Raw genomic sequence first — 27,799 nt, 5'->3', positions numbered from 1 at the left:
CCCTATTTAGATGAGGGACTTTGTAAACTGAAAAACTAAGCGGAGGAAGAAGACCCCCAGTTTAAGAATAATGTTAAAAAATGTGTTGATTTAATTTTTATTGAAATTTAAATTTTTTGGATTAAAACCTTTAAAAGCTTTTTTCTTCCAGTCATAGAAGTACAAATAGCAGGCTTTTAATTGCTGTAAATGTATTGATATCCTACATAATCATTGTAATATCATAAAATATTTTGCAAATATGCAAGAAAAGGTTTGTACTCTAAAAATACAAATAAGAGATAAAGAATTTACAAACGTGCAGAGAGCCGAAGCGTTTCAGCACTCGGACAGCGCCATGGGATTTTTACAAAGAATTACTTAAAATGTTTGTCCTCTCACCATATCCATAGGTGAAGAGTCATATACAATAAATCTGTAGGGTAGCATTTAAAAATAGATGCATTTGTTTAAAGCAAAGCATTTATTTACTTAGGCTACAGGTGAAGCAGCTCTTTACGCCTTCTGACGTCTCATAATCAATCCTCATTTATGTCCAAGAGACTCAATAATAATCTTTTACATTTTAATCCTTTAATCTTTCAGATTTAAAAGTGTTTTTGTGCTGCTGCGCATTCATGTATGTGATAAGCAAACTCACGTTGTCGTCCCGTTTATAGGCGCATATTACTAACGCGCTCTTTAAATAACAAAAAACATATTGTGTCTTTAGTTGCCTCAAAATAGCAACGCGCCAACAATGCGCCTGAACACACCTCTTTTTCAGACCAGAACGCCCATGGGTGCAAAATTGGGTGCAAATGCATTTGCTATTTAAACAACGTGGCGCTAAACGTGAAAATGATAATTACTCCGGGTTGAAACTAGCAAAAGACACTTGCGTCGCGCATTGCGCTGCATTGCGCCGGGTGTATGATAGAGCCCCAGTACTAAAAACTTAAATGATTGTGTTATTTACAAAAGGTAAAACAATAATTGATCTCAAAATGTTGGACATTTACACTTAATGCTTATCAAAGTGTGATCTTTGTGTGTTCTCCAGGTAGGAACCAGGCGTTACATGGCCCCAGAGGTGCTCGAAGGGGCCATCAACTTTCAGCGAGATGCTTTCCTCAGGATAGACATGTATGCAGTGGGACTGGTGCTATGGGAGCTGGCGGCCCGCTGCACTGCGTCTGATGGTACGAACTGCTGATTTAATATCGCACTGTTTTCCACAATTGCATCAAATGTATCTGTTACATCAGTCATATACAGCACACACATTTAGACCGTATAGATCCCCTTCCGAACCATCTCCACATATACGCAGACTTTTAAAAAACGATGTGTTTTACTGCCACTCCGGTTCCTCATTAAGTCTGTCACTGTAAGTGCAGTAAGCTCACTGTTATTGATCATTGCTGCCTGGTCTAATGGAACAATATTGATCAGGCGTGGACAGCGATACAGACCTCAGGGATTGTTGTGACAGTGTGCAGTGCATGATGGGATTTGATGAGTTGATGATAAGAGATCAGGTGGTGGAGACATTTTTTAAAAACTGACATTGGCATTTATATTATTGAGATAATGCAGCAATGGCATTCTCTCATTGTGTCACGCAATGTTTCAGTGTTTCATGTATGTATTTGTTAATGTTATTTCTGGCATTAAATGGAAGCCCCCAGCGTGATCTTTTAGCATTTCTGATAGATGTATAACTGCAGGTATGTGTTTCTAAAAACATTTTCAAATATACATACATAGATACATGCCATTGAAAGTGCTTGAATCTATTTTGTGCAAGAAGTTTTCTGGAAAAAAATCCATATTATTTCCTGTGCAGGGTAGGATAACAAAATAAAAATGATAGACTTTTTATGCACACATTAAATGTTATATATTCTGAATGCGAATGTTGATTCATACTAAAATGCTTTTTTGCATTGACAAATGAAAACGTCATGGGTTACGTATGTAACTGTTGTTCCCTGAGAAGGGAACGAGACGCTGCGTCTCCCTTGCCATACTTCCTGCGTCCCTGTAATGCCGTCTTTGGCAATATTTCAGATAGCGATATACTTCCTGGCTCCCACGTCACCCTGTCTTTGTTGTTAAGCCTTACCATTGGTTGAATTTGATATACACATTCAGACACACTTACCCCTGGAGGCGTCCCCAAAGTGTCACCGCAGTGACGCAGCGCGAGTTCCCTCGAAAGGGAACTGTAACAATGTATCTTAAAAGGTAACACAATGTAACCTTGCTCTCACTTGAAATGTGTCCCCACATTTACTCCTTGAATTTGAGGGTATTGGACCCGGAAAGTCCTTGAAAGGTCCTTGAATTTGAAGTTAACTAAGGTGTGGGAACCCTGCATTGTCTGATCTGAGCATATTTGTTGCTGGTTTCTAAAGGTCCGGTTGACGAGTACATGCTGCCTTTTGAGGAAGAGGTGGGCCAGCATCCCACACTAGAGGACATGCAGGAGGTGGTGGTCCACAAAAAGCTTCGGCCCACCCTCAGGGAGTGCTGGCAGAAACATCCGGTACGTAACATCCACCGCTCTCCCTTTGCAAATGTATCTCAGTTGAATGCTACGCAATATATAAAACATATTTATTTATCTCACAGGGTCTGGCCATGCTGTGCGAGACCATAGAGGAGTGTTGGGACCACGAGGCAGAGGCGCGTCTCTCTGCAGGTTGCGTCGAGGAGCGTGTGGTCCAGATGCAGCGGCAGACCAGCGTCTCCGCTCCGGAGGAAATAGTCACTGTTGTAACCATGGTGACCAATGTGGACTATCCCCCTAAGGAGTCCAGTCTATGACTAGAGGAATTCAGCATGTGAATTGCGGGCTGACCGAACAGAAAAGACACGTCTGGGATTTTTGACAGGCTAGCTTCAAGACATGCTGGGTGATTGTCCTTTACTTACAGCTGGAGCGGCGATGAATTCTGCGTCGAATCCGGGTTCAACACAGATTTGCTTGGAGCCAGCTGTGTTCATGTGTGTGTGTGTAAATAAAAACTACATCAATAGAGCACTCCGGTGAAGACGGACGGATTATATTTCTGACACGAGGACCCTCGCATTATGAACGAAACCGTTTGTTTGTTCGTCTGCCTGGAGAATAAACTTTAAGGAAATCGGACTCCACGTGGCACACACGGTATTTTAGCGGAAAAAGGGGCAACGTCCTTGTAAAAACAAACAATACAAAAAAGACACATTTGATGTGTTTGTATGAATGACTATTGTAACGCCAATAAGAAACAGCTTCTTGAATGTGTAGTGTGACGCTGCTGTACAGATATCAACAGAAAGGGTGATGATAAACCCAAATCAACACGTGTTTCCTCTGAAAGCTTCTCAGAGTTTCTGTCTGATAACCACCAACCTCTTGACAAGGTATACCTCAGTTTCTCATCCTAATAATAAGTTTGTTTTGTAACACTATATGATATAAAACGAGGCTTTTCGATGACCTCCGTTTGGCACGAAAGCTTTTTCAATACCGTAAAAACATTTTTATATGACAGATTATGCCAAGAACCGATGGCCATTCATCAACCAGTGTTCTGCCTTCTTTGAGTTCTTCTTGTGTTGCCCTGCTGTTCATAAGGTGATATTTTGTTTCAGCATTGCGACCGTTTGTTTGAATCAGTTTCATCGAGACCTGATGAGAAGGAAAAAATCCCTGAAAATATGAATTTTGTGAAAATAATACAGAAGCACTTATCAGTATAGTTTTGCAGTGTCCTCACAGCGTTGACGTATGTGCATGCCTTGTGTTTTCTTTTCTTTTAACCGTTTACTTTTTTTAACCTTATCACATGGAGCTCGTGCATGAAATCTCGCCAGCAGTCATAAAATCCCCTTACTCTTTGTTTTTATTTCTTTTCCTCGTGGAATCATCCGGTCCTGATCTGCGATTCTCACGCAAGATATCTTCGAGCGCCAGCTTCCTCATAAAGCCCAACCTCACGAGCGACATGGTTTCACGAAACCGTTTCAGATCAGCGCCAGGCGATCACTATATCTCAGTATGTCTCAGGAAGCATTTCCCTTTGCTTTGAGCCCTCCGGTGCCATTCTGGTGATCCTTGTTGTATTATGTATGCAAGGGCCCTTGATATAACACCTTATTAGTGCGGTCATATTACGTGCAATAACATCATAAGCAGGGACTGTTTCACAGCTCACAGGCCACTTCCGCCGTGGTCATATACGAGCGCCTAGCAGATCGCTTAAACGTGTAGATCATGAACTTAGGTCAATGACAGGCTTGTGACACTGCTATGCATATGTTATGGCGCCCAGTTGTCTGAGAGTATTATACGAAAAATACGCTGTTATGGGGACCGAACACATGCAGTAATTCTTTCTAATAAACCGCTCATCTTTTGCTGCTCCAGGGCTTTGTTCTTGCCGCACATAAATGCGATTCGGTTTTGTAGATTCAACCGTTTTGATCAGACATTAAGGTCGGTATCCAGTAAATCTGTTTTAGTAGTAAAGACGGCTGCAGGAATAACAGGAGTAGCTTTCGTTGTGGAAATGTATGAACGCAGACTTAAACAGGATTCAGTGGCTCATTTTGGTTTGTTGTGCGTTCATGCATGTAATGCATCCGACAGCGTTCAGGTCCATACAACCGTATGCAATCAAACTCTTTCAATGAAAACTCTCTACTGTAGCATTTTCAGCCAGCTCATACTTCATCTGACTGCTGGGGCGCCGCCCCTGGTGCAAAGACTGGCAGGATTGTAAAAGGGCATGTGCCATGCGTTTTGACTTTTTGTGAAAGATAACCAATCTGTACTGCGTCGACTTGGTTAAACAAACTACGTAGAGTTGTGGTTTATTTGCAGATGGGGTTAAGATTGAGCACACGCTCTTAAACATCCTGGTCTGAGAGCGTATCTTCACGTTCAGGTTACTTACTGACTATAATAAACACTACAGAAGATTCACTAAGCGTGAGCGATTGCTGCTGCCTGTAGAGTGTTTTATCCAGGTGCTGTCCTGTTCCCATCAGTTGTTATTAAAGTCTGTTTTTGTTACTAGTTTTTAGTTAATTTGATTTAAAGGAAGTGTGTTGGAACAATCTCCCCTCGGATGAGCAGCCAAACTTATTAGCCCCTGTCCAGCAAAAGACTTTATTGCAAATGCACCATATTGTACATATGAATGTTGTTTTAGATTGTGAAAAGAGCATGAGTTTTTTTTATTGTCTTAAAGAAAAAATACTTTATTGATATTATTATTATTATTATTATTAAACAAATATTTTAATGTTTATTTTGTACAACTGTATTTTAGTTTTATTAATTTATGTCATGGCCCAACTTTTGTTTTCTTTTCTGGATAAATGAGACGTGATGCTTTCACTATTTATAAAACTAGTCAAAAAACACTACACAAACAAAAAGTCCTTTACCTCAGACTTTCACTCACGGCGTTCAGAAGATTGAACAAACGGTGTAGCACGACAGACAACATGGTGCGACGATGCAAGTATTGCTTCTGCGATTCAACCAGCTTCTTTTCTCTCAGACACACTTTTGGGTCTTCAGCAGCACTGCTTTTCTATTACAGCAATGAGTGAATGTCTCTACCCTGACTCTGCGTTTTGGTGCGAGCAGCAGCTGTATTATGGTTGTGCTGGACATGCCAGTTTTGTCCAGTCTCTTGAGTATTTAATGCATTCAGGGCCTGATCGGACGTAATTGTTACATAATGTACAGATGAAATTTTATGCTACTACTCCCTTCAAATAAAGTATAGTGACTGCTCTCAGATGTGTGCTGTGGGTCTCAATTACTCAGTTAACATCTTTGTAAGTGCTTGTGTGGAGTCTGCCCATGGACAGGATTATTTAAGACATTTGTACACTTATATGCATGTTCCTTAAATTCTGTTTTTATTGGATTTTAAAAGGTCTGCCCAGTGCCCAGTTATTTCTATACAATGATTAATAATGTAAGGGAGTCTGTTTTATAAGCAATGGTGTAGACCTTTATTATTGTTGAAACAATTGTAATACTGTACATTAATCTTTCTTACTGTAGTGTCATTAACTTTTTGTTTTTCCAAATTTGATGTAAATCCAGCACTTTTCAGTCTGGCAGATACTGCCATTTGGCTCGCAACTGTTTTGCTTAAACACACCACTAGATGTCAGCTTTGGACCTTATCCTCTATGTGTTCATTCATTTTCTAAGGTTATCCTAAAGGTATGGAGGACGAAAAATGACTTAAGTGTATATAAATAAATAAATACATAAATAAATAAATGCAGGAATAAATGTAGAAATACAGAAATGAATAAATGCATAAATAAGTAATTAATTGCAGTTTTTCTCAGTCGCTTTGGTGCATTTCTCACATCGCTATTTGCATTTGCACAACAGTTAATGCAGTTCTCAAAACAATTAGTACAAACTGCAAAACCTAGTTGTTAATCTACAAAAGCGTGTCACTTGCTCAAAATTGATAGGTCATTCCTCAAAAGCAAGTATTCATGTCAATGAAAGTGTCAGTTTCATCAAAATGAAAAGTCCTGACACCATTGTTTATGAACAAGATAGTCAAATGGCTTAACCATGTTTTTGTTATGACAGTTTACTTTATAAATGTTTTCCAATGCAAAAAAGTCAAATCTTGGTGACACTACCTGAAAATGCTCAAGACAGCACTGTATACTATTGCACAGCTATTTGAAAATACAGTAAAGTTACACCTTACTGTATTTAGTGAGGTAACTGAGTACAAGACACTGAATACGGTATGTTTGTTTCACATTTTTACTGCATATGCTCTTTGCAATTCTAATTTGTTCACAACATTGTGCAAAAGAAAAAAATACACCCTTCTTTACAACAAACATAAACTCCCTTTGGGTAGAGCTGTCCACAACTGTAAACAATATTGCAGTACATATTGAAACTGAACATACAACATACATAATCATTCTTGTACATCCAGACATTCCTCTTTGTCTAGCCACATATTTTCAGAAAATGCTCAATTTAGGAGATATTTTCGAGAAAAACAAAGATAAAAAATGATTTTGACAACTAGTGCAACATTTTTGTACTATTAGATTTATATGGAATGATTATTCAGCATTCACAAGTATAGTTAATTTTGACTGACATGACATAAGCAAATGATAATGTTATAAAACAGCAGAGAATTGTATGAAAGCAATTGATGCATGTCCAAAAGCATTTGCAATTTGTTCGAAAGAATGAGAAACTGCTACTATGATGTGCACAAATGACTAAATGTTGTGGAGGTTGAACTAACTGTTGTGCGGATGTGGGTAGTGATGTGAGAAATGCACCAAAGCGACTGAGAAAAACTGTAAATGCAGACATAAATAAATAAATAAATATATTGTTTTTTCAAAAGTATCAACTTTTAATTTTTATCATTTTTGCACCACTACATTTATTTCTACATTTATTTATGTATTTCAACATGTATTTATTTATGTATTTATTCATTATATAAGTCATTTTTTGTCCTCATATAAAGGGGTAGTTCACCCAAAAATGAAAATTCCGTCATAATGTCTTCACCCTCATGTTTTTTTAAACTTCTATGAGTTTCTTTCTTCTGTTGAACACAAATGAAGATATTTTGATAAATGACACGGGTACCTATTTGGGATTCAGGAGTTTTTATTTTTGACTGTTTTAAAAATAAGAACTGCAAAACTGTTTCAAGGGCTTACATTTTTTTTTATGTGTCACATTTTGCTTTTATTGAACTATGAATCACTGAGACGCAGCACTTTTTGTTCAATTTTATCTGATAGGTAATTTGAGTTTTATGCTGAAAACCTTACATTTACATCTAGACATTACATTGATGCTAACATTTAGCAGTCACAGGACATTACCGAATAGATGAAATTAAGTTTGTAAGCATCAAATATCTGTGCATTAGCAACAAGTTTTGTACACATTTTAGTGTGGTGTGCGAATTTTAACCGATTTTGTGTGTCCAGTCTATTTGGGTAAAACCTGTCTCTAGAATCATTTGGTAAAAAACACAGAAATCACTGCACCAATGTATATGCATGCAGCACAAAGCGTTTATTTGTCACCTGTCAAACCATAATCTCCAGAGACAGCAAGGGGTTTTAAATTACACTGTAAAAAATGTCTGTAGAAACTAGCTGCAGTAACTTACTGTAGATTGTACATTTATGTTATTTATTGGCAACAGTTTGTTCAAAGTTAAATGAACATGACACATTTTCAGTCTTTATCTTCTACAGTAAGTTACTGGCAACCAGCTGCATAATTACAGCAAATTTTTTACAGTGATGTACTTGTGGATTTTGACCTTCTTAAGGACCATCCACAATTGATCTATTTTATTACTAGATCTTAGTTTTTGGTCTTTATTAACATGTCTTTATGTGTTGTTGAAACATTGCATTAAGTTCAGCACAGTATCCGAAACATTGGTAAGTTGTGTCTGTAGTAAAAGGTAAAGAGAAAACGTAGAGGACGTGTTTGTTTCTCAGGTCACACGGATAAAATTGTATCTTGAATGCACTGTAAATCCGTTTGGATAAAAGAGTATTCCAAACGCATGTAAATTTAAGGTATTTCAGTCATAGCTATAAAATTTGGAGTGTATATGTGTGCGCTTTTGTGTCAGACAAGCGTTTTACCTTAAAGAATTTCAATAAAGAAGTTCACCTTAACCTATAATATTAATCCAAATAAATCATTCAACAAATAAGAAAATATGTAAATTGGAGGGAGTTTGTTATCTAAGTTATCTGAAGGATTTTGTGAGATTCTGTATAACTTTTAAAGCCTTTAACTGTGTTATCAATACGAGGAAGACAGAGGCGTAACAAAATAGAGTTTTAATAATTATAATTTTAATATTCATGAAAGATAAATGAATAACAACACTACAAAATGATATTAAAACAGTAAGGGATATAATTATGGAAACTAAAGTGCAAAGAATAGTACAATTTGGGACTACGTTGAACTTAAGGGGAATGTTTTCCATTTCTAATAAAGTGATGATGACCTTATTTCTCATTAAACGACATTATTTAAGATTTATTTGTTAAACATTTAAAAATCAGTTTTGCAATATTAAAAGTTACTAAGGTAAACAGACTCTCATACAATACACTTATGCCATTGTTTCTGGAAAGAGGATTGGTCATTCTTCCTGCCCTGTAAAAGGTGTCTGGCAGTTGTCGCTGTCTTATCTGATGGCACTGGGTTTTTGTTTATGTTAGCTCACCAAAATCAAGTCACACTCCACATGTAGCAAACCATTCTTATGGAAGTTGGAGAGGTCCCACGAATTACACCTGTGTGATGAAAGTGAACGAAAAACAAGTAAACTGTGAAAGTCTGCATACCAAGACTGGGCCTTCATTAAAACTACCAAAATGTCCAACAGAAACCAGCAAAGGACCACAAAACAAACAAAACATCTCACTCTATACAATTGAAGTACCAGAAAAATGATGCAGTATCTTCAACCAACACAATGTTCCAGTGCACTTTAGATGGATGTTATCATGGCACAGAAAAACAAACCTCTCCAGACAAGAATCCTTCATGTACCTGTTGATATTTATGTAATAGGGTTTATTAGTCAAGGCTTTGTCAACAAAGGATAGATGGTTTGAAGCAAGCCATACATGTGATAGTGGAACAACAATCTGAGTTATAAGGCCATTTGTCAGCGACTTGCACTTTTCTTTCATCCTTATCAGTCTCACCCCAATTCAACTCGACAATTGACAAGTTTCGTGATGTCTTTGTACTTTTGGTTAAATGCAGAAAAATCAGAAATATCAAGTCTCATGAATAGTAAAAAATCATAAGCAATAGAACAAGAAGTTGGTTTGAATCTATATTGTTACTTAAAATAGCAAGTTAACTGTGGGTTGCATTTTAAATGTATGCATTCGGCAGATGCCTTTGTGACTTACAGTGCATTCAAGGTATGCATTTGCATCAGTATGTGTGTACTGTGGGATCGAACCTTTGACCTTCACTCGGCTAACACAATGCTTCACCAAGTGAGCTAATACATGACTATATTCACTAGTGTTAACTTATTTATAACTTCACACATTAAATTATTGTTATTATTGTACCTTACGACTGAATATTAGAATATACTACAGTGAATACTAACGTTACAGAATAGGCCTATGCAATGTGTAGTAATTAATAAACTACGGAATACTAAAATGTACTATAGTAAATATTAAAGTACTACTTTGCACGGCTTTTTGACCTGTCCAAACTTAAGGCCATAATGCTGTTTTGGAACATGTATAATTCATATTTGAACATGTTCAAGATGACAGATCTCCCCCGATGCACAAGCGTATTCAGTCGCGCTCGTGTGTGTCGTAATATCGCGTGCACGTATGTTGTATGAGGTGCGCGCGCCGCGACACACGCGCGCTCCCGCTCACGCTCTTTGGCAGTGTCGCGCGGGCTGTCGGGATCATGTCCGCCATGTTTTCACACCAGACGAGAAAAAAAAGCCCGTGAAAAAGCACCGAAACTCGCTCAGAGATGCCTTTAACCGGCGGATTTCGGTCGAAGGGACGTCAGTGAGCGCGGCCGCGGAGATAACCGTCGGCTCGTGTGTGTATTTATACCGAATGTTCCGTGTTTCGTGTATTTGTGATCGCTGAAAACAATGAGTAAACTCTCGTTCCGCGCGCGAGCGCTAGACGCCGCCAAACCGCTGCCGATTTACCGTAACAAAGACCTCCCGGATCTCACCGACTGCGTGTCTATCAACCGAGCGGTCCCACAAATGCCAACCGGGATGGAAAAGGAAGAGGAGACGGTATGTAAACGATTTAAAATGCGTGTTTTTCACGGGGTTCAGGTGCATAGGAGTGTGTTGGTATTCACGTTCCGCTTACGCAAGGTTTCTTGCGTAGTTATGTTCTCCGCTTACTGGGGAACCGTGATTGGCGCTGAGCGGGTCTAGGTTACGTAGAGAATGTACGAAAGTTACGTGGTCGTAGGGAATGTTTTACACTGGTGGCGTAGAGAAAGTTCTTAGCGTGAGGTTTTTGCCGGTGGTGGGTGTGCATTGACGTCAGAGTTTGTGCGCAAATGCGTTTGAGAGTACCATATGTTCCGTTCGGAGTGCATGAGCTGAACGGCATGATTTCGCTACCCTTGAATCTCTGTTAATTCATTAAAGGCTGTGATGTGTAGTTTGTGCAGTATAGGGGCACATACGTCAGTTGTCTTTATTTAAAGCCTACTGTACGAACCAGTCTAGCGGTAACTTACTCCATTGGTTCATTAAATGTACCATGATAATACCATGGTATTCTTACGGAGGACCATGCAAGCTCCATTGTACATGACAATGATCATCATTTAGTAATAAGTAATATTAAAATTACTGTGGTATTATTATCATAAATCATGACACTGCCCCAAAGTTGTTTTGAAGTAACCCATGATGAGTTATTCAAGTAACCCATCTCCTCATAATGCTGTCATATTTAAACTGATATTGTCAACATTGACGTCATATTGTCATCTTAAGCTACACATGGACAACTTGTAAGTTAGCATTTTTTTATTTCTCCATTTTGATATTGTTATTTGTTTGAGTTAAACGGGTTTCTCCTGTAATAGAAGTATTATAGCATAAGGTGCAATAACTAGTTGTTGTAACCAGAAGTTTGACATTGGCTGAAATGTTTTTACAGTACTTCCCTTTTTAAATTGGATCGCTCCTGTCATTAAAGCACTTATGTGTTGCCACTGAAGAAAAACGTGTATGCTGCATATGACACATTAAATCTGCATCAGATTAAATTTGCTCTTTTCATCCCCCTACTAGTAATGAACTGCTCACCTTTCTCTTATTAAACAGTACACATTAACCAGCTTATTAAACCAAAGATAATATACTGCAGCTTGGTATTCATTGGTATGCTTGCGAGATGTGTGAACCATTGCAGAAAGTTTCATCACATTGCTGCTCTCAGCTGCATTAAAAGTCATACTTGCCTAAGCCCTGTTTCCATTCCTGGAAGTTTGTGAGGTTTTTGTGTCCACCTGCATCATTTTCTAAACTAGCTGGCTTCACTTGTTACACCCAATAAAGAATTGGGTTTATACTCATCTAGTTTGTCTTTCACGCTGTTTCAGGAACATCATCTCCAGAGGGCCATCTCTGCCCAGCAGGTGTTCAGGGATAAAAAGGAGAGCCTGTTTATCCCCGTGCCCGAGGCCGAGAGTAACATCACATACTACGATCGCCTTTATAAAGGAGATTTTCGCATCCCAAAACAGCTCATCCATATCCAGCGTGAGTAACTCTGTTTTATATACCACAGCTGTCCCAGACCTTAGTGTGTGTTTTCATATATGTGTTTTGTGTGGGCGCTTCAATTAAAAATATCCCTTTTGAATATTTACCTTATATGCTGTAAGATGCTGTTAATGCAGAACTGCTTTAACTACAATTATGTAATTTTGAATATCACACTAACCCGTGTCTTTTATTTTCACTAGCTCTCGGCCTGGATTACGAGCTACCTGACTATGACATGGACTCAGAGGACGAGACTTTATTGAACAGACTCAACCGGAAAATGGAGCTCAAACCTATGCAGTTTGAGATCATGATGGACCGGTTAGAGAAAGCCAGCACCAACCAGGTAATAACCATTTTATGATATTTCATTCAAAATACATCAAAAATTTTGTAAAGCATTTACTCACATTCTTCTAACTCGGTTTATTATTTTGCAGTTGGTCACTCTTCAGGAGGCCAAGCTGCTATTAAATGAAGATGACTACCTGTTGAAGTCAGTGTATGACTACTGGGTAAGGAAAAGGAAGAACTGCCGGGGTCCGTCGCTCATTCCGCAGATCAAGCAGGAAAAGAGAGACGGCTCCACCAACAACGATGCTTACGTGGCCTTCAGGCGTCGAACGGAGAAGATGCAGACGAGAAAGGTGAGCTTGTGTTTTGATATGCCCATCCCTTTATGCCGAGTTCAGACTGCATGATTTTCAAACTAGTCGGGTCACAGATGTTTTCATACTGCGTGACTACACACTGCGTCGTAGCATTTCAGACTGCATGATGGATTAGCTAAAGGGGGTTTCACACTGCATGACTTTACCGTAAGAAGAATCGCAGACAACTTTGTCCCGGTCCGCAAACTACATCTCACAACCAAATGCACGCGTGAAGTGACGCGAAGGAAACAATTCGAGGTCATGCGTGCCAGATCGGAATTCTCACGTGAGACTGGGATTATTATTAAAATAAGAAGCTTACCATACAAATTGCATGTATGCTCATTTGCAGCAGAAAGAAGAAAAAGAAATAAAGATTATGAAGGAGAAACTGTTTGGTGAGACTTCTCCACAAACTTCCAGCTGTCCTGTATGTTGCTCTCTCATTGCCTGTAGGCCTGTAGATTGCGTCTTTGATAATTCACACTGTGTGATTGTCACTCGCGTGCACGAGCATCGATTTGCATGTGATTTCGGGCATTTATCTGCGATTTTCTCAAAACTTGTCGGTGAGTCAAAATCAGGGCTAAAACGTGCAGTATGAACTCGGCATTAAGCATTGCTCTGAGGGTCAACACAAGAGTTTTTGTTCTTGAGGTATAAAGAGGTATTTTTTATGTTGCATAGTACCCCACGGTTTGGTTTGGGACAGCTTACTTTTGGGGGCTTTTCCACTGGGTGCAGTACGTAGATACTTTTTTAGTACCACCTCGGTTGTTGGTCCAAGTGACCCGAGCTGATACCAAATTGTGGTGCGAAAACACTGTAGATCACTGATTGGTCTGAGAGAATCGTCACTACCAGCGTCATCGCTATATGTGCGCTGTCTCAAGTAAACCTGTTGTCATTTGTGCTTTGCTGAAAGTTTCTAAAATCCCTTTTAGCAATGAAAAACATCCACAGGTTGAGAATCAGGAACACCATATCAGTTTTTTCCCAGACTTACAGTTTCTGGCGGCACATTAGTGTCCGCATATATGCTTAAATGCAACTTAAATGAAGCTCAGCGGAGCGCCGTCGACTGACGCCATGTTTGTTTGTACAGAAACTGTCATGTGAGACAGAGGTAGTGATAAACGCGATGTGCAAACATCTTTGTGATGGTAAATTTGAATTTTGTGGCAGACTGAGAAATAAATGAATGTATGGGAATGTACAACGACACTCTCACTTGTATGATGTGTCAGCATTAGGCAGTGCAAATGTAATGACACATCTATAATCACTCCCACTTTGAAGTGTTTCTAAACTCGATGGAAAAGCTAACCAAGCCAAAGTGATGTGAGCTGATCCTACCTAACCCAAACCAAACCGTGGGGTACTATGCAATGGAAAAGCGCCATAATATGCAGGCATGTCGTTCGTTTTTGGATGCTGAGCCATGAGCAAAATTGCAAAAATGCAGTGCATGTGTACATAACCTGTTATGCAAGAGAGATGCAAACATCTATTTGTGGTTGTAAATTTTGATTTTGTGGTGGACCTCTACAAATGAATGTATGGAAAACACTGTTATGTGGAGGTTTAGGTGCAAACAACAGCAGAGGACCTCTGAACGTTCCCAAATGTAATCAACTGATTCTTCAAGTGCATCCAAACAATGTTGTTTCCTGGCAGTGTTTATATAAAAATGTCTTGCACAATATTGCAGATCCCGACCAGCCCAGTACAGCAATGTTGAATTTTGTCTGTTATGGGCCTTTCAGATGGGACACGGCAGCTGCAAGTGTCTAGTTCATTTTCAGTATGAGCCTTGTCCGCGCAGTGCTCATGCCGCTTCTGCCGGCACAGCTCTTCATGGCAGGCAACGCTTAAGATAAAAAATATTTTTATGTTTTGTGAGCGGCAGCCGCATGGGCATAACCAATCATTTAACATATTATTAAAAATCAATCGAGCATTTTACTGAGCTTAAAAAGATTGAGTTTAATTTTTTTTTGGAATGTCATTTAATTCCCAGAGCTATACAAGACATCAAAAATCTCATACAGAAACATAAACAAGAAATCAAGAGCATGTGATGTAAAAGGTGATGCTGAAGGCAAACCATTAAACACATTATGAGAAAATGAAATGCACACAGTATTCGTGGTGCTTTGTAGTTTCAGTAAATACAAATATGACCTGGCTGACTGCAACCATGACAATGTCCACTCTGCCACCGCAATGCCAGCACCGCCTAGACTGCACAAACCGATTCCACTATGAGAAAAGCGTGTGTGAAACACCCTTTAATCCTCACGTGTTTGTTGTAGAAACACGTGATGAATGTTTGTCTTTTAATTGCGACATTCTCTAGAAAGATCGATCACATTTTCATTTCATTAAACGTGCGTGTTAAATGTAAAATGAACACTTGACTGGAACCATGTTTATCTGTGTCCCTAGAATCGCAAGAATGACGAGGCATCATACGAGAAGATGCTGAAACTAAGAAGAGAGTTCAGCCGAACCATGAGCATCCTGGAGATGATCAAGAAAAGAGAAAAGAGTAAACGAGAGCTGCTGCATCTGACGTTGGAGGTGGTTGAGAAAAGGTGTGTATACATAAAAACACACCTTCCCTCACTCTCACTATGCTTACACAACACCCTCACCACAAGCACCTTGAGTCTACAAGAGTGTTTATAAAACTCAGTTAACCTGTGGTACTAACTGTGCTATATGTGCTTTGTGTATTTAGGTATCAGATTGGAGACTACTCAGGGGAGATCCTAAATGAAGTCACTGCACCCCTGGCAGAGAAAACCATTTATACCGCACCCATTACCCTACCCAATGGCAACCGGCATAAGACAGAGAGCAAAAATAAGGTAAAGAGACACAGCAGGTGGGTAATATATATATTAGGGGTGGGTGATATGACCAAAATTTTATATCACGATAGGATTCATTTTATATCATGTAGTGCTGTCTCGCGACTAATCGTTTGCAGAATACAAGTTTTTGTTTACATAATACACGTGCTTGTACTGTGTATAATAATTATGTATAAATACACACGCACGCACGCACGCATATAATTAAGAATTATTTATTATAATTTTTTTTTTATTATACATGTATGTGTGTTTATTTATATACACATAATTATTATACACAGGGCACCCATACATATATTATGTCAACAAAATCTTTTATTCTGCAAACGATTAGCTGCGACTAATCGTCAGGCAGCACTAATATCATCATAACGAAATGTATCCTGGTAGAGTTTTTTAAAACTTTTAATAAGGTTTTTGTGTTATTAAAATATGTAATGCCATAAATTGTCATGTTTATGAGGATACTTTATGCGCGACTTTCATGCTCCTCTCACACAGAAAAAGCACGAGCATATAACTCTGTTGTTTGCGTTTCAACTGTTTAAGGCTAAGTTTACACGTGGGCGGCTATTTTCATAAACGGACATTTCAACCTCTCCGGTTTCAAAAATAATATCGTGCACACATGTCAGTTTTCAGAAAAGCGTTCATTTACACGTACCCGTGCATATATGCCGTCAAGAGAAGCTAAAGCCCACGTAAGCCAATCACTAGCAGCGCTGGTGGTGACGCGGACTGGTTCTTCGTTTTTGGAGAGAGGAGTTGTTGCAGAAGGTGTTTGATTACATCAAAGTACCGCGAGAGCGATTCGAATTTAGACCTCTACGTCTGATTTTTCAACTCGCTCTCGTGGTACGTGGACATCATCCGTCTGTCGGTTCTTGCAGCGCCGCATGAAGTCGAACACGCGTAAAATTGCTGACTCTCCGTAACCTCGATAGAGAGGATAGTCCACACTTGAGAGCCTTGCAAATTGATATCATTTTAAATAAACTTGTCTTTACAAACAGATGTCAGTCTAGCAAGAAATATGCGGTTTTAATTCGAAGATGAATCTGTGTTTTGTACCTCAGTGTGAGATGAATCTGTTGTAATGTAGGAGGACTCGCAGCTGGGAGATTTAAACACGGTACACTCCTTCAGATTAACACTGCGTTAAAGCAAATGTTTCATCATATTAGAGGTATTGCCTCCCTTACACGAAATATCTTTGCTACATGTATTGCATTTGGCAATACTACAGCCTTTTTTTACAAAGTTTACCTGTTCTCCATACCCAACCCTAATTAGCACCTTTCCAGTGGCACACCATAGATCTTTGTGGGAGTAACAGACCAAATGTGCTCAGGTTATTATATATTACATTATATTACATAAAATGTCAAATAATTTCTACTTTCTTTTTCCTTCAGTCACATAAATCTGGGCCCAAACACCTGCACCCCTTTGCAGTCAAGGCGGACCCTCACTTTGACTTTGTGCGCTCAATTAAGAAATATAACAGGAGGCCCAAACTTGAGATGATGTGCCAGCCTGGTCGACCAGAGCGACGACTAGAGCGACAACCAATCATTAACAAGGCGGACATTAAACAATATGACTTCCACAGCTCGGGAGAGGAAGATTACCCACTGGTCAGTATACAACTCTGCATCAGCATTTGTCGCATAAATAAGACGCTTTGAATGAATTTTTATTGAAATTTTTTTTTTTTGTGTTCTTCTAAAGTCTCCAGCATCAGAGCCGGATGAAGAGAACGATCCAGACGGAGTTTTTGCCTTCAGGCGGAAAGCTGGCTGCAGTTACAATGCTGTAAGTTTCCCATCTAACCCTGGCACATATAGATGGTTTTAGCAGCAACAACATAAACAAACAGCTTTTGTGCCTCAAACTTAACTTAAGGCAAACTTACAGAATGTATCAATTACAACAGAGCCCCCTTAGAGTCCATTATTTCTGATGATAAGTAGAATAAATAACAAGTAAATTACTTTAGTTCAAATTATCGCTAAAGTGTTTCAACTACTACACTGAGCTAACCTTACTGTATAAAAGAAATGTACTATGTTGACTACAGATTCTTGAATTCTTGCCTTGTTTGCCACATCTTTGATCCATGTTCACCATCTCCCCTCATCTTTATTTTCTTTAAGTTAATATTTACTTTACGTCTCTGGGTGATTTCTATTATTTAGCCTTTTGTTGATATTTCATTCATATATTTTTATTGGTCTTGAGCATTAAAAAGTTTTTTTTGCCACTGTTTCCAATTTCCATTAGTTCTTACATTAGTTTTTGTGAATCATTTTTATTGTTTATTTTATATGTAATGAACTCAGTTGTATGTATGCATCTATGTTTAAACATGCAATGCAGTAAGTTCAGGGAACAAATGTGAATTGTGATACAAGCAAGCGAATTTGTTGATTTAAAAAATTTGCTGTGATACTTTTGAACAATTATGTAATTTATAGGGGTGCACCGATAAATGCCGATATACACGCATAATATGTGGGCGATAACTATTCTGAATCACACAGCCGATATTATTCACAGCTATTTCATGTACTACGGCTTTTGATCAGTAAGCCCTTATCGATCTGAAATCCTTGTTATGTTGAGTCATTTATAACATGCATTTGAAAAAGCAACACTCGTCAAACATAATTATTATACATATTCCTTATTATAATGAAAATACCTGAAATGGTTTGAAGAACAGCAATATAAATATATCCTTAAGCCATTTCCTGGAGCTGCGTGACATAGCTGCGTGTGTATGGTTCTTCGTCTGCAGCGCACATTGAGTTTCTGCACAAGAGCGCCCTCTGGCTTTTGGATGTAGCGGCATTTCACCGTAATTCATTGAAAAGCATAGCAAGCATCCACGTCCGATATATCTGTGCGCCCCTACTAATTTACATAACAAAATGGACAGACACAGCTCCTGACAGTGTTTTTGCATGCTGTGTACCACTGTAAATATGGTGAACACTGTAAAACTTTTATCTCTAAACTCATTTAAAGCACTAACATGTTAAACAGTGAAGGAATATATCCACTGTAGGACTTCAGATAGCCTGTTGTGAGCAGTCTAACAGAGATTACTTCACTGGTTTATTTTATTGCCTGTGTTTTATTTAATTTATACTTAATGTTTATGACTTCCCTATTATTTAAAGAGATATTTCATATACTCATCCTCATGCTGCTCTAGATGTATATTACTTCCTGTATATAACACAAATAATTTTAACCCGTTAACTGACACTGTATCATGAGTGGGACATCGAAGTTTACTTCAATATTTTTCATGTAAATGTTAATCTATCACGACAAACTATATATTGTTGAAAAGGTCTAAGAATGTAGTTTTCATATCTCCAAAACCTTTTAGCAGTAATAATAATGCAGTAACTGTAATTTATTCATTTGTGACAAGAGTATGCAGCAAACCTCACAGCAAATCTACACATACCACAGTTTTTTGATAATTTTATTTATTAAAAATAATACAATATTAAATGTTTTTATTTATTACAAATAAATGTAAACTGTTATAAAAAATATTTTCACATTCCGTAAAAAAACATCTTCTTTAAAACAAGATCAAAATTTGTCTTATACACCAAAAAATGCCACAGTTATATTAATTTGAAGGTGTACATCACCCCCCTCTCAAAAAGGGCTGCGCCAGTTAAAGGGTCAAATAAAAATGCCATCACATCATCTTAAATGGGGTTCAAAATAGCACTGCTCTGAAAGCACAAACATCCATCATAAGTACTCCAGATGACTCAGTGGGTTAATTTATGTCTTATGAGATGCGGTGGCATTTAAATATAAAATTATTTGTTTAGCTGAAGAAAGGAAGTCATACACGTCTGGAATTACATGAACCGTTCCTTTAAGAGGGTGTAATAAGTGATGGACTTTTGGCCACAGGGAATCTAATGGGGTTCAAAACTCTTCATTAGCTTGAGAAATCCTTTACAACATACAGCAGATGGTCAGGAAGCACTCTCATTTCCATAAGTTTGTCTCTGATGATTTTGCCCTTTACGCTATCCATGTGGAATTTCCTTGTGGTGCAGAATAGTTATTGTATTCATCTGCCCACTGCTTAATGCCTCTGCCATTTGTTTGGTTTGTGAAGTTTGCCTGGTATTTTTAGGTCACATTGATAAGCCAAACCTTCAAATACATGGGTCTTAAAATGATTTGTGATTTTGTCACCATTACATGTGCTGCTAATTTCATTGGCCACATAGCTCTGCAATGTCATTGTCATGATCAAATGTTTGTTTTGTGTCTTCAGCCATTGGCCGAGCAGAGCTGCTCCCCTCACTGGCAGCAGATGGATCAGGAGCAGCTTTGGCAGAGGAACTGTCTCACCGCTCTGTCTGTGCCCAGGCGCTGTATCACCGTGACAAGCAGGAGGATGGGCAGGGGCGGCAGGTATGTCACTGCCTTGTTTACGGCTTCTCGTGTGCCCTTTTGTAAAATGTTTTTTCCTGTAGTCAAGAATCAGTCACTAATGAGGATGTATGTGCTGTTTGTTCTACCTTCCTGTTTGCTACACCTGATTAAAAACATATTATCAGTATCTAAGTATATGGACTAATTCGAACCAAAAGTGTTATGAATGTTGTTGCATCAGATAACCATGTTGCATTTCTGTTAAAGATATGATGAGCACATTTTCATAATGTGTCAAACTTTTTTGTGACACTTTCATTAAAGTTACATTTTGAATTTTGGTCATTTTGACCCTTTCTGGTTTTCAAAGGGTTAGTGTTGCTTGTGTTAACTTAAAGGAATAGTTTCCCCAAAAATAAAAATTCTGTCATTTACTCAAGTTGTTACAAACCTGTAAAAATGTTTTTGTTTTTATGAACACAAAGGAAGATATTTGTAATCAAGCAGGAAACAGGAGCACCATTGACTTCCATAGTAGAAAAAATATTATGGAAGGCAATGGCGCTCAAAAATGGGTTGGTTACAGACTACTCAAAATATCTTTGTGTTAAGAAGAACAAAGAAATTTATAGAGGTTTGATATTATAGAGTAAATAATGACACGAATTTCATTTTTGGGTGAACTAACTTAGTTGTCATGTTCCTCTAGACTAGATGAACACCTAGGTTTACTTTAATATTTTGGATGTAAATGTGTATTGAATCATGACAAACTATATATTGTTGAAAAGGTCTAGGCCTCTGGAATACATATTTCAACAGTGTTTTATAAAAATAAATTATGTAGGGAGAGTAATTGATTCATTTATGAAAAGAATGTGCCTCAAAACATTTATATCCTGCTAAATGTCTCTGTCCCACCAGTGGGATGCTTACAATTACTTCAGTGTTTTGCATATGAATTCTTATCCAATCATGACAAACTGTATATTGATGGAAAACTCTTACTGTGGGTTAACACCAGCCATGTTTGATCCATCAAAAACGCTTCTACCGCTCCTAGTTTGCCGCTTGAACAGTTTGAGTTTACCTGCTTCATTTGCGCGTGAAATTCTAGTCATCGAGACGTGGAAATTCGCTTCATGGGAGGGGCTTCTGCGACTCTGCTCGCTTTCTGTAATCCCGTCACTACTAGAGCAAGCTCCTGATTGGTTAACGCAGCGCGTTTTTTTGCCAAAGTTCACATTTCTCAACTTGCGCGTTTGGTGTGGCAATGCTCAATTCACGCCATTTGCACCAATTAGACGTGCGAATGAGGCGGAAACGCGTCTACCGCGCCACACTAAACGCCTCATTCGCACTGCGAGACCTCCAGACGCGCGTCAAGGCGTCTTCACATTGACTTAACATTGAAATCACTTGCGCTTTGAAGCCTGTACCACAGCTGGTGTAAATACAGTGTAGTTTGTATATTTCATCACAATTTTCAGAAAATTATGACGTAGTGGAAGTCAGTTTCTAAAATGTCACGGGGCCACAGGCAGACCCAATTTGTTTTTACATATGTATAGCACTAATACCCTGTTCTAAACCCTTAAAAAACCTTGTCAAACTATATATGTTTGGAAAGCTCTAAGAGTGTTGTTTTCATATTTCATCACCATTTTGGGAAAGAAATGACGCAGAGTCAATTTCTAAAAGGTCACGGGCCCACATGTAGGCCCAGTTTGTTTTTACATTTTTATAACACTAAACCTAAAAAATCTTGATAAACTATATATCACTGGAAAGCTCTCAGAATGTAGTTTTCATATTTCAAAACGTTTTAGCAGTTATAATAATGCAGTGACGGTAATTCATTCATTTGTGACAAGAGTATGCAGTAAACCGTTGACACCTAGTGGCCGTTGTTGGTAAAACCACTAAAACTGTGACACAAACTAAATTTTTTGTGATTTTTAACCTGGATCCCAACTACTTGACTTTATGTTTACATTATTGCTTTTGTGAAACATTTACATTTTTTTATTAATTTCTTTTCAAAAAATGCCAGAGTTATATTAATTTAAAGGTGCACATCAACTTTTCAGACAGTAAAGTGGTTTAGGGAAGTTTTCTTCATACATCACACAACCCTCTCTAAAAGTAATTTTTCTTCTGTTTCATCAGGGTTGTTTTAGATCGCACGTCCTCGGATACAGACCGGGCCCTCAGGCACTTGGACCCTGACATGTTTTATCCCTCGTCTGACTCTAGTATACCTGATCTTCCCATCCGCACAAACACAGACTCTCACACCTTCTCCAGAACAAGCCCTCAGTGCTCACTAGCTCAGCTTTTGAGTGACATCCAGGCCAGCAGGTGGAAGTTTTTCCGGCCTCGACCGGTACAGGAAAACTCAAAGGGTGAGGAGAAGAAAGTGACTCAGCAGGTGGAGAAAAGTGGAGCAGTGCCTCTGTCTAACAGTGTGTCAGGTGAGTTGTCTGTTTTGAATCGGATCGCAGCCAAACAATGTGTAAAACTCAATGTTTTAAACTCTTTCCCCACCATTGATGAGTTATCTCGTCAATTAAGAGAAAACGCTTCCCTGCCAATGAGGAATTTTTTGGCAATCCATGTTACCCAATGTTTAAACGCTTAAAGGAATAATTTCTCAAAATATCTTCCTGTGTGTTCATCAGAACAAATACATTTATACGGGTTTGTAACAACATGAGAGTAAGCAAATGATGACAGATGCTGAACTATGCCTTTAAGCATCCACGGTTTTAAAAACAGTAAAGTGTGTGTTTTGATCATCGTCCTGAATCTGATTTCTAAAAAAAATGCAATTATCTCTGCAAATTTAGTATTTTTGAAGAAATTTACCCATATTTGAGAGGTGATAAAAAGAGAACAAATTGAGATGGGATGAAATATTTTTTATGTTTGAAAGCAGATGGTCTGTTCATCCATTTGATATATTTGAATGTTTGTATATTTAACCTCCTAAGACCTGGATTTCCACATACGTGGACATCAAATTTTTTTGTTGTTCGCCGTTTTGCACCATAATACTTAATTTTGTCTAACTAGAACCTGTTGTACACAAACATGGACAATTACACAGCCTCATGTTCAAAGAAAAATATTTGGTTATTATATTTAATGGTTCTTCCTAACCCCAAAATTGCTGGATGAAATCTCGGGTCTTGGGAGGTTAAAGAAGAAAAGTTAAACTTTTGGGAAAATCATAAAAATTCTGGTGCTGGCTAAAAAAATGGGAAAGAGTTAACAGTAAGATTGGACAAATTAAAGAGCAATGAGGAGCAATAAGTTGTTTTGCTTTGTTTTATATTATGCATTATAATGGGGCTGCGCGATTATGACAAATCATAATTGTCGATTATTCACCTTGATATTTTAATTTTGATTAGATTTTACATTCAAGTTTTGAGATGTTTCTTTCTGTGAAGCGGCTGCATGGTAAACATCCAAAACTAAATAATATAATGTAAATAACAAAAAATTATGGGAGTTATGTTGTTAGCAAAAAAAATCCAAATTGAATGGCTAAAGTACACGTCACCTTAATTTACCACTACATTTGGTACCCAAACTTACTGCCGAAACGCACAGAAATGAGCACAAAGTATGACTGTAGGTCATCACGATGTTATTTTTAGTGAAAACACATGTCACACGACATGATTTTGAATGGCTGACAGGTCCAGATATCTAGCATGTCGGCAATTCTCTCAGATCATTCACACGGTGTGATTGTCACTCCCGTGCACGAGCATCGATTTTCCTGTGATTTTGGGCATTTGTCGTCGATTTCTCAAAACCTGTTGGCGAGTTAAAATCGTGCAGTCTGAACTCTGCATAAGATAAGCGCAGATGCATTTATTGCTGGTGATAAAGTGTGCTATAAATATGGCATTGTTGTTGCATTAAGCAGTAAAATCTAACTGTAAAAATCATTCTGGCATGTCTGAGTTTCTACTAGATTTGCGCAGATCTTGTGTGAGATGATTGCATTGGAAAATAACTACTCTTGTGCCCTATATTTGTCTTTCATGTTTATGTCTGTAAATTTCACAAAATGCCATTAGTTGATTTTTTTTAAGTATTTTAATATTTGAAGATCAAAATGTTAAAAGGTCTTCTGCTGCCACCTAGTGGTGTAAAATGAGTGCCGTTTTACTGTCTCTGCACAGATTACAGCTTCAGCCTTTTTTTCATTTTACTCAGATTCATTTAAATTTTGTCTGTCTTACACCTGCAGGTGGGATCACAGAAGAGCAGTTTAACTCCCATCAGCAGCAGCTGGTTCAAATGCACAAACAGTTAAAGCAACGGGAACAGAACTTAACAGCACCAGAAGCCAACAGCTACCCACCTGTAAGTACACGACCTGCACATTATTAACACAAACAATGGCAGGCATCATGGAGCTAAACCTCACTCCCATTCTCTAATGCATTTACATTTTAATTTACAGTACATCATTTATTTTACTTTATTTTCTCTTTACTATCTTTTGCAGAAAACCGTCTCTTCTGAGTGCATCTCTAAGACTCTGGACTCGGCCAGTGCACACTTTGCTGCCTCTGCAGTGGTCAACACTTCCAACAATGAAAACAGACCCCAGATTGTTAGTGTGAATGGCGTCCTTCCCACTGCAGGCAAGTGTAACCAGATACAAATAGTATGAAGGCATTAGAAGCTCATCATGTTCATTTGAAATGGAATTATTTTCAGTTTGATGAGTTTAGTCTTGTGCTGTTTGCGAAAAGGCTGCATTTGAAATGGAAGCGCGTATGATTTATTATTTGATCCTGCAGGGAGCTTTAGACAAGCCAAATTGAATCGCTCCGCACAGAGTGGAGGAAGCGGCGATTCGGGTCCTTTAGTACGGACGTCGAGCGCATCCGGTTCCCAGCTATCCGTCCCCCAGTCTCTTCCCCACGGCCACAGTCACCTGAGCACCGTGAGTGCCGTGTCTCCGGCACACACGCACCACAGCGCCCGCCCCTGTGCCCCCTCGGCCTTAAAGCTGGCCAGCGTCGCTAGCAGTCTGGACCGGGTTTCAAAAGTCAACCCCACCAGTGCCATCGACAGCATAGCCAGGTCTGAGCCTTCATAGTTTGGTGTATACTTTTTGCTTGATCATTTATCGGACTAGATGTTAAAGGCCCAAGTACTTAAAACTGTGCGCTTGTTCATATGATGCTTTATAACTTAAAGCCGTGTTTTCGTTTTTGCAGGGGGGAGAATCGTGAACCGGAAAGACTGGCGCTCAACGGCTTATCAGAGACAACAGTGGCCATGGAGGTCACATAGCCCCCACAAAACCACTTAAGGACTGAGAACTGTGTGCTTCGACACAGACTTATACCCAATAGCAGCATATCAAAATATTAAGAGAAATTTGTCAATATTATAAGTGTACATTTTGTAAAATTGGGAATTATCACTACCTTGTAAAATAGTATATTTGTATCATTAGTCTGTCATTTCTGTTACTTGAATTCCAGATTTTTTTGTCATCATGCTTTTGCACTTGAAAATGCAAGCAAGACAAGTGCATCAGTTCATGTTGGGATCATGAGCATGAAAAAAGGTCCTGCCTCACTTGTTTTAACTATTTATTTTGCAATGTTTACATTTTTGTATCTCGTACAAATAAATCCAATTTTGTGACCACAAAATGCAGACATAGCTAGTGTGCCATACCTTTGTGCTTTTTTCTTTATATGAAGGGAGAGACGGCACAGATAAAGAAATTGTCATTTCAAAAGTGAAGATCTTCCCGTCTTGTTGATGCTACTTTTGGAGACTACTGGGCTCCATTAGAATGTATTTACGTGAGCATCCTTGAGCAGAAGACATTTAATCTGACATCGGTTTTTGCTTGTATAAATACTGACTTGCACTCATTTGTGTTGTTAGTGAGTGTTGCCTGTTGGTTTGAAACACAAGCTGTCGAAGGCTTTACAAGCTTGTATTGGAAATAAGCTCAAAGTTTACAGGTATCAAATACTGTCAGTTTATCTCGCTTATGAATGCTGAAATGAATACATCCTCAATTCAGTGTCTTCAAATAAATTTACCCATTTCAAATCGGCCTTTAAATCAAATGAAGCTGCCGGTGTGTGGTGGGTTTGACTAATTCATTGCAGTTTTCATTAGCAATATCTCAAACATGCATGCTGAGTTTTATTTCATTGTACTTTTTGCATGTTTTAACCCTGGATCATTAATACTTTTTATCTTTTATTAAAAAAATCTACAAAAAATCCAACCTTTCACTGGAGAATTATAATTTTAAAATGGGGGGAAAATCTCATTATGAGAGAAATATTTACTCTAATACACACTTCTCACAATTAATCATACCCCTTTATTCAATACTTTTTGCAACCTCCTTTTCCCAAGAGTCATCACCTATAATGCCTGATGAGTTTGGAGAACACCTGACAAGAGATCAGAGATCATTCCTTCATGCAGAATCTCTCCAGATCCTTCAGATTCCAGCTCCATGTTGGTGCTGCTTCTCTTCAGTTCATCCCACTCATTTTCTTTAGTGTTCAGGTTTGGGGATTGTCATGGCAGAAGCTAAATTTTGTGCTCAGTGACTCATTTTTGTGTTAGTTTTGGATCATTGCCCTGAAAGAAGATCCAACCATGGCCCATTATATGATTTCTAACAGGGACAGTCAGGTTTTTATTTTTTATCTGTTGGTATTTCAGAGAATTCATGATGCCATGTATCTGATACAGATGTCCAGGACCTCCAGCAGAAAAACAGGCTCACAACATTAAAAATACAGCAGTATATTTCATTGTACACATGGGGTACTTTTTACCCCTGTGTGCACCAAACTAATGTTGAGTTTTTGCTGCTAAAAAAAAGCAATTTTTTGTTTCATCTGACCATATAACCCATCCTGTTTAAAGTTACAGCAGTGTCATATACTTTTCAACTGTTCTATGGTCAGATGAAGCAAAAATAATAATAAAATAAAATGCTTTTTTAGCAGCGAACACTCAAGACTGTATAGACAGTACTGTGCAAAAGTCTTAGGCCACCACCACCAGACTTGTTGTTTTAGAAGTTTTAATGTCCATCCATATTTATTTTTCCATCTATTTTATTAAGATACAAACAAAAAATATGTACAAAAAATAAAATTGTTCAAATTTAATGTATTCTTTAGGCATCGTCGATGTTTACCTCTCTTGGCACTAAACACATCTTGAGCGTTTTTTAGAATTAGAAATTAGGATTTTCATTTAGGTTTAAGAGATCCTGCAGTTTCCTGCTATTGCTCAAGTGGAAGGGGAGTTTACCCTAAAAACTTGACACATCAGTTTACATTTTTATACAGTTTTTAATACTATATACTAATTTCCTGTATTTTCTGGATGTATTCTAATAAAGAGACTGAGAAACAATTATATATGATCACTATAACATTGCATAAACAACAAATCTAATTCTGACATGGTG

At 38.3% G+C, this 27,799-nt stretch overlaps 2 protein-coding genes across 7 annotated transcripts in view; both read left to right on the top strand.

The window, feature by feature from the left end:
* acvr2aa (activin A receptor type 2Aa) overlaps nt 1–5,785 on the top strand; it is a 49,871-nt gene extending 44,086 nt beyond the window's left edge. For all 4 annotated transcript variants that reach the window (XM_073855171.1, XM_073855170.1, XM_073855168.1 and 1 more), the window contains 3 exons: nt 1,043–1,181; nt 2,400–2,530; nt 2,617–5,785. In XM_073855171.1, coding sequence (XP_073711272.1) covers nt 1,043–1,181; nt 2,400–2,530; nt 2,617–2,811 — 465 coding nt within the window. In that variant the 3' untranslated portion in view covers nt 2,812–5,785. The remainder of the gene's footprint in view (nt 1–1,042; nt 1,182–2,399; nt 2,531–2,616) is intronic.
* Nucleotides 5,786–10,450: 4,665 nt separating this feature from the next.
* On the top strand, nt 10,451–26,007 carry epc2 (enhancer of polycomb homolog 2 (Drosophila)). Of its 3 annotated transcripts, none has more exons than XM_055215302.2 (14): nt 10,451–10,850; nt 12,182–12,341; nt 12,548–12,693; nt 12,788–12,994; nt 15,449–15,597; nt 15,744–15,873; nt 17,298–17,519; nt 17,614–17,697; nt 20,204–20,343; nt 22,474–22,778; nt 24,572–24,687; nt 24,833–24,975; nt 25,135–25,416; nt 25,554–26,007. In XM_055215302.2, the coding sequence occupies exons 1-14, from the start codon at nt 10,698–10,700 to the stop codon at nt 25,627–25,629; spliced, it is 2,313 nt and encodes a 770-aa protein (XP_055071277.2). In that variant the 5' UTR covers nt 10,451–10,697; the 3' UTR covers nt 25,630–26,007. The 3 variants fall into 3 exon arrangements, with proteins under 3 accessions (XP_055071277.2, XP_055071278.2, XP_055071276.2); XM_055215301.2 differs by having other exon boundaries at nt 10,452–10,850; nt 24,833–24,971; nt 25,131–25,416; XM_055215303.2 differs by lacking the exon at nt 25,135–25,416 and having other exon boundaries at nt 24,833–24,971.
* The last annotated feature ends 1,792 nt before the right edge of the window (nt 26,008–27,799 follow it).

This window comes from Misgurnus anguillicaudatus, chromosome 17 (genome assembly GCF_027580225.2).
Source record: "Misgurnus anguillicaudatus chromosome 17, ASM2758022v2, whole genome shotgun sequence".
Taxonomy (NCBI): domain Eukaryota; kingdom Metazoa; phylum Chordata; class Actinopteri; order Cypriniformes; family Cobitidae; genus Misgurnus; species Misgurnus anguillicaudatus.
This window is presented reverse-complemented; position numbering and strand designations above follow the sequence as displayed.